General features: G+C 41.5%; 1 protein-coding gene across 1 annotated transcript; it reads left to right on the forward strand.

Annotated features, from left to right (window-relative positions):
• Positions 1-684: 684 nt before the first annotated feature.
• On the forward strand, positions 685-4,696 carry PDE12 (phosphodiesterase 12). The gene is made up of 3 exons (XM_061195448.1): positions 685-2,045; positions 3,039-3,117; positions 3,629-4,696. Exons 1-3 carry the CDS (start codon positions 738-740, stop codon positions 4,069-4,071), a joined length of 1,830 nt encoding a protein of 609 aa, XP_061051431.1. The 5' UTR covers positions 685-737; the 3' UTR covers positions 4,072-4,696.
• The last annotated feature ends 3,123 nt before the right edge of the window (positions 4,697-7,819 follow it).

Genomic DNA, 7,819 nt, shown 5'->3' on the forward strand with positions numbered 1-7,819 from the left:
GTTTGGTCTTGAGCAGGTAACTTAATCTCTCTGGTCCTCACATCCGTAAAAGACGTTTTTAGCACAGTCAGGGCTCACTAACTGGGAGCTACTATATATCGTTCGTAGTTACTACCACAAAAGCTCTGCTCCGCGCGTCGGCGCTGGCTAGGCCTGAGGTGAACCCACCACACCTCGGAAGAGGGTGAGCAGCCTCGGGAATGCTGTGGAGAAGTGAGCAACACTTCCCACACCCGAAGCCAGGCCGGCAATCCGCCTGAAGTTCCCTACGCCCTCGCGCGAGGAAGTCCCAGGCAGCACTAGAAGGCACGGGGTTAACAACCAGGAACTGCGCCAGCCTCCTCTGGGCAAGCGAAACCCGTGACACCACCCCAGCCAGTTCCGTCTTGGGCGCGCCTTCGCTTCCGCCCGCTAACTGCACTTTCGATAAAACCATGGAGTCTAATATTTCCCTCTGGAACTTATATATTTTCTTCATTTTTCCAGCCTTATGACTCTGGTTGTAGATAAAAATTAAGCTGGGATGGATTAGAGACAGGAGTGGCTATGGAAAAAAGGAGCTGGTGAGCGGGCCTGGCGAAAGTGCGTGGCGGGAGCACAGTGCGCCCTCTCTTCGCCGGCCGGAAGTTGAGGAACTGAATGGGTTCCGGAACCGGTGACTGCGGCTCTTCCGTTTCTACCTGACGCTTAGCGGTCGCCCAACCTCAGATCTCGTCAGCCTCTGGACCACCAGGTTCATGTGGAGGCTCCCAGGCGCCCGCGCCGCGCTTCGTGGGGTCCGCACGGCGGTGGAGCGGCACAGTCGGGCCGAGGCGGCGACTGAGACCGCGGCAGGCGCGATGGAGCGCGCTGTGGTGCGCTGTGTGCCCTCGGAGCCTAAGCTAAGTCTGTCGTTCGCGCTGGCCGACGGCAGCCACAAGAACATGCAGCGCGACCAGAGCGAGCCGCTGGGTCGGGCCCTCAGCCGGATCGCTACCAATGCCCTCAAAGGCCACGCGAAGGCGGCCGCCGCCAAGAAGAGCAGGAAGAACCGGCCAAACGCAAGCGGCGGCGTGTCCTGTGCGGGGCCTGGGCCCGAGCCGGCTGCAGCCTGCGAACCCGTGGTGAAGCTGTACTACCGGGAGGAGGCAGTGGCTGAAGACGTGCTCAATGTGGACGCCTGGCAGGACGGTGCGGTGCTGCAGATCGGCGATGTCAAGTACAAGGTGGAGCGCAACCCTCCCGCCTTCACCGAGCTGCAGTTGCCGCGCTACATTATGGCCGGCTTCCCGGTGTGCCCCAAGCTCGGCGTCGAATTTGGGGATCCCGCCGGCTCCCTCTTCCGCTGGTACAAGGAAACCAAACCCGGAGCGGCGGAACCTGAGGGCGGAGGCCCCTCATCGTTGTCTCTCTCTTCGCCCTCTCCTGGTTGGACTGAGACGGATGTGGACGAGCGCGTCTACACCCCGTCCAATGCCGACATCGGGCTACGGCTCAAACTTCATTGCACCCCAGGCAATGGGCAGCGCTTCGGGCCAAGCCGGGAGTTGGAAAGTGTGTGTCCAGTGGAGGCCGGGCCCGGCACCTGCACCTTTGACCACCGGCATCTGTACACCAAGAAGGTGACGGACGACGCTCTCATCCGCACTGTCTCCTACAACATCCTGGCCGACACATACGCCCAGACTGAGTTTTCGCGGACGGTCCTGTACCCGTACTGTGCCCCTTACGCCCTGGAACTCGACTACCGCCAGAACCTTATCCAAAAGGAACTCACGGGCTACAACGCCGACCTCATCTGTTTACAGGAAGTTGACCGGAACGTGTTTACAGACAGCTTGGTGCCGGCCCTGGAGGCCTTTGGGCTGGAGGGCGTGTTTCGAATCAAGCAGCACGAAGGCCTGGCCACTTTCTACCGGAAGTCCAAGTTCAGCCTCCTTAGCCAGCATGACATTCCTTTCCATGAAGCCCTGCAGTCTGACCCACTTCACAAAGAACTGCTGGAGAAACTGGCTTTGTACCCATCAGCGCAGGAGAGGGTGCTCCAGCGGTCTTCTGTACTTCAGGTAGAGTAACTCCGCCCGTCTCTACATACTCGTTCTGGAAGGGGCGCCGGGGCCGGGGGTGCTTATAGAGATGAAACAGTCCAGATTTTACTGAAAGGTGTTTGCTCTTGTATCTTCAGCATGTAATTTAGCCTTTCTTCCTTCCTTCATCATTGAGCAGATACTTATTGAGTACCTGTAATGCGCCAGGCACACTACAGCTTGCCTTGAACAAGACAAGTGCTGTTTTCATAGTGCTTATGATTTAGTGTTTAGCTAAATACAATAATTTAATAGCTAATATTTTCTTACTACTTGCCAAACACTGTTTTGACACATTTTAAAGAATTAAAATTTTAAGTCTCTGGCATGTTGTACAAAGTGCTCCGTAAATATTAGCTGTTATTTTAATTTTGGCTTATAGTAATCCTACTGTTCCCATTTTATAGATGTTATTCTAAAACTCTGTTGTCCAGAGTTTTTAGGTGGTTGGTTTTGTTCATAGTAAGAAGAGTAGCTACCATTTTTTGAGCACCTACTGTGTCTCATGCATCTCTGAGTAAGCTCATTTAATTGAATCCACACAATTAAATGTCCTCCTTGAGGTGGATGATATTGTCTCTTTTCTACTCATGATGAAGCTGGTTTAGGACAAAGAAGTGTCCCTCTCCAGGTCACACTGCTGTAAATGGTAGAGTGGGTATTCAAAGCTAGTTCTGCCTGACTCCAAAGCCCACGCTTACCCACATAAAAACACGGTCTCCAACCTTAGTGTTGTCATCTAAAATGTATTCATGCTATCTCTGTATATTGGACTGTTACTAAAATGTTATGCTGAATCCCATTCATTTATATTACAAAACTTAAAACAAAATTAAATTTCATAATTTCAATCATACTTCATCAGCAGGGAGGCATATGGAATAAAATGTCAGTTCATCATATAGTTTTAGATTTTAAAAAAATTCAGATTGGGAAATAGCAACTGAACTTGGCATTTTCTGTTTACTTTAGGTTTCTGTTCTTCAGTCTACAAAGGACTCTTCTAAAAAGATATGTGTTGCTAATACCCATCTCTACTGGCACCCCAAAGGTAGGTTTTATTGGTTTTCACAAGTGGCTTGAACGTGGTAACGTAACGTCGGTAAAAGCTGTTTTACACAAATACATCTTTTTTTTTTTTGAGTTTTATTGAGATATAGTCGACACACAGCGCTATACAATTTAAGGTGTATGGCATAATGACTTATACATATTGCAAAATGATTATCACAATAAGTTTAGTTAAAATCTATTACCTCATATAAATACCCCCAAAAAGGTTTTTTTCCCTGTGATGAGAACTTCTGGGGTTTACTCTCTTAGCACCTTTCAAATATACCACCCAGCAGTGTTAACTATAGTCACTGTGTTGTATATTACAATACCATTAATCTTATAACTGGAAGTTTTACCTTTTGACCACCTTCATCCAGTGCCTCCCCACACATACAAATACATATCTTGAATGTCACCCAGATACTGTGGTTTGTGAGTTTTTTCTTTCTTTTTTTTAACTTAAAGGCAACTTTAGAAAGTACTTAACACGTTTTTTATATTCATAGGTGGGTACATTCGTCTCATTCAAATGGCAGTAGCCTTGGCTCACATTAGACACGTCTCTTGTGATCTGTATCCCAGCATACCAGTTATATTTTGTGGGGACTTTAATAGTACCCCATCAACAGGAATGTATCACTTTGTCATCAGTGGCAATATTCCAGAGGATCATGAAGACTGGACTTCCAATGGGGAAGAGGAACGATGCAACATGTCTCTTACCCATTTCTTCAAACTGAAAAGTGCTTGTGGTGAACCTGCTTACACAAATTACGTTGGTGGCTTTCATGGATGTCTGGATTACATTTTCATTGACTTAAATGCTTTAGAGGTTGAACAGGTGATTCCATTACCTACTCATGAAGAAGTTACCACCCACCAGGCCTTACCTAGTGTTTCCCATCCCTCTGATCACTTAGCACTTGTATGTGATTTAAAATGGAAATAGATTTGTGTCTGATGGAATTTAAATCTGCTTTAGTAGGAAATTTAATATGAATCAAAGCTATGTGTAACCTTCAAAGAGAAAAACTAGGCACTAAGGTAAAATATGACCATACTAGTTATGTTCTAGTGTCTTCATTACATGACTATCATAATGGTTGCATAATATAGTTTCTCTACCCTTTTTTTTCTACACTTGGAGGAAAAACAAATATATTTATGACCAGCAGGAAGAACATTGGGTACATTTTATAAGTACTTTTTTTTTTTACTAGTAATTAAGAATTTTGTAAAAAAAAAAATAACCATTTGAATGGTCCTGTAATTTTTCTATCATAACACACATTTCAAATTAAATCATTTATATATAATTAGGGGGAAAGCACATACAAGTTAAAGTGAGAGGCTTAACTTCTGACACATGGAAGGAATAACATTAGGGTCTACCTCTACCTCAATTTGGTTAGCAATTTAATACAACTTCAGAGCTTTAACAAAAAATTAAAATATACCATTACCAATTCCTATTGCTTCTCATCTTTCATTTTTCAGTTATCGTAAGGTATCTTCATTCTCTTATTTTTAGGATTTTTAGTGTATGGTACAAATGGACATATTTATATTCCCATTCTTACTGCAGCTCATTTTAACTTTCAGTATGCAAGCACAATTTAGTATTTAAAGTGAACAATAACATCGTCAACTTGATACTGTTGTCTTTAACACCCTTGCCCATGGAAAATGTTCATAAATCAACAGAGTATTTGACATATGATATTAGAGACTATAACACAATACATTAGATATGAGAAATTGCCTATTGATACGGGCTTGCGGTTGTGGATGAACCATGGAGCATTTCTGTGCTACAAGTATTTTCAAAATTGTTGGTTTTTCTAAATAGGAGAAAGGGAGAGTAGTAGTGGGGCTTTTGAGCATCTCTCGAATAAACTTCTTATAGACTTGAGCATTATAGTTTGAGTTACAGGACACTGTATATGTAATTACATACTGTAAAAAAAATTTTAAATATGAAGCCAAACTCTTGAAAATTACAAAGTATAGTTTTACTGATTAGAGTCTATCCTAAGAGTAGTAACTGAGCTTTTCTAACTCAATTATCACCATACCTTATTTGTAATGCTTTAGCTGTTGCGCTCTTGTTCAAAAGAACCAAAATGTTCTAGTTTTTCTGCATTTAACTTGTAAGCTTAGATAGCTAGAGCTCACTTCAAGAGCTCTGATTTTCCAGTCATGAAGGCCTTTGTTCCACGTTTAGTCTCTAACCCGATACCATAAGAACTTTCATCTTTTGACAGAGTAGCCTGTATTTTCATATTCTGCTCACTATCCAATGTATTGTTTACTCTTAGTAATTTTGAGAATGAGAGGGTTTTACTTGCACTTCAGATTGAACCTTGAAGTGCTTAAAAGTACGTGCCGGAAAAATTAAGGTGGCAGTTTCTTGGGATCTTGTTTAGAAAAAGCTGTAAGTGAAAAATTGATGCTACCAAATTGTGCCTTCCTAAAAAGCATCTTGAGAGCATTTTTTAACATCAGTTTACAAATACAGAAATAATATATTGAAGCCAGAATCTGATTATTTTGCAATTTTTTTTTCCGTTTTAATATTTGGTTTTGGTTTGCTTTCAAACAAACATGTTGACAGGACTTACTACAGTACGTTGAGAGAAAAAGTTTAAGCAAAAAGTTGAGAAACAAAAAAGTGTAACATGACATCCTCATGCCCATGAGAAAAACATACAGGTCCTGTATTAACGCCACGGCTAGCTAGATGGAACTCTGGTCAGAAAAATTCTAAACACTTATCAAACATTCCACATCCTGATACTTTAAATTTGATATTTCCTGACTAAACAATGATCAGATTGTACACAGGCATTTCAGAATATTAGAATATAGAATATTATTTTGAAGTGCATATACTTTAGTCAAATCTCTAGCATATAGATATGTTCGTATGATTAGTCCAAATGTAGGGAACACTAAGAAAACTGTATAAATAGCATACCAAAATGTCCTTGTATATGAGCTAGAATAAAGTGTTATTCAGAAATGTTTGTGTTTAAAGCCATCTCTGTGATTGAATTTTTCTATTACATTTAGATTTTTTTAGTACATTTAATTATAAAATACGGAAAGTAGCAACTCTGGTGAAACACATTTTACGATGTTACAAGTTCTTGCTATAGGAATTAACATTCTGAAAATTTTGTGTTATCAATTACAAACTACTGAGACTATTACAGAACACATTATCCTGTTAAATGAATTCTTATACAGTTGCCACTACAGACATACACACTGGTAGTTCATAATTCATTAGTGAACAAATCATTTCTGGCTATGTGATGTTCTTTAAAATTCTAGAAACTAAAATCAGTTGTTTCAAATTTTCAAGAATTTTACCGGTTGGTGACGTTTTTGAGTCATCAAAATGCGGTGGTTTCAGTCCAAAGGTATATCTCTGAGCAACATAATAATATAAGGGGGAGAAGTCCAAAGAACACTACTGTGGGAAAATCTCCCCGGTGGAAATTGACACCTTTAGATCTCATATTCTCCAGCTATGAAATACAGGCAGAAATTCCCTACAAACGAGTCTGAGACAAAACGAAAACCCATATATAATGAAAGATAAAAGTTTGCACTACTAGTTTATCGTGAGACCCACATGGCAACTCAAGAGGGAAAATCTTTCCTAATAGCCAACCAGTTTTCCAAACATAATTCAAAAACATTTAAATGTGGGAATTCCCTGGCAGTCCAGTGGTTAGGACTCCATGCTGCCACTGCAGGGGGCAGGTTCAATCCCTGGTCAGGGAACCAAGATCCTGCATGCCACGCAGTGCAGCCAAAAAAAAAAAAGAAATCAATGACATTAAACAACAAGAAATCAATAGAGAAAATCAACTAAACCAAAAGCTAGTTCTTTGAAAAGATGAATAAAATTGATAAGCCTCTAGCCAGACTGAGGATACAGATTACCATTATCAGAAATGAAAGTGAGGACATCACTACACATCCCATGGACTTTAAAAGACAGTTTGGGGACTTCCTTCCCTGGTGGTCCAGTGGTTAAGACTCCATCCTTCCAATGTAGGGGGCTCGGGTTTGATCCCTGGTTGGGGAGCTAAGATCCAACATGCTGCACAGCGTGGCCAAAAAAAAAAAAAAAAGGCAGTTTGATCCCAGTTAATATCTGGAAATAATTATTACCACATATAATTCTGTGTATACACTAATGAAAAGGAAGTCTCAGTAAATGAGACACTGATACTCTGGAAGATTAAGATAAACATTTCACTTACGTTTTATTTTCAATGAAGAATATATAAGGTAAAGGGGGGAATCCATGGAAGCAAACATGTAACAAAATACCACCACAGAAAAGCAACTGAATGATTTGAGACAAAAGACAATGGGGAATATTATGGACAACAACAAGAAAAAAGCCTATTAACAGAGGGACGGAAAACAGAAAATGGTTCTATCCTCAACTCTGATGCTGCTAGTCAGCCTTTAAGGGAACCACAATTCCTCTTCAGCTTCTCTGTTAACATACTTATCAATTATTTGACAGAGTATTTTTTAATCTGTGGGTATAATCAACTGTTCTGTATAATACGGGAGGGTCACAGAGACCTCTTTTTGATTGATCAACACTACGTTTAACATTTGTGTAAACAGTAAGCATTGAATATAGTGTCAAGTATTTCATAAAAGAGTAC

This window comes from Eubalaena glacialis, chromosome 7 (assembly GCF_028564815.1).
Source record: "Eubalaena glacialis isolate mEubGla1 chromosome 7, mEubGla1.1.hap2.+ XY, whole genome shotgun sequence".
NCBI classification, from domain to species: Eukaryota; Metazoa; Chordata; class Mammalia; order Artiodactyla; family Balaenidae; genus Eubalaena; species Eubalaena glacialis.

What these genes read in the sequence shown, in the direction of transcription:
- PDE12 (XM_061195448.1), top strand. Translation starts at nt 738, where the DNA reads ATGTGGAGGCTCCCAGGCGCCCGCGCCGCGCTTCGTGGGGTCCGCACG. An exon ending in AGCGGTCTTCTGTACTTCAG is followed by an intron (nt 2,046 to 3,038) that starts GTAGAGTAACTC and finishes TGTTTACTTTAG; the next exon opens with GTTTCTGTTCTTCAGTCTAC. An exon ending in TCTCTACTGGCACCCCAAAG is followed by an intron (nt 3,118 to 3,628) that starts GTAGGTTTTATT and finishes TTATATTCATAG; the next exon opens with GTGGGTACATTCGTCTCATT.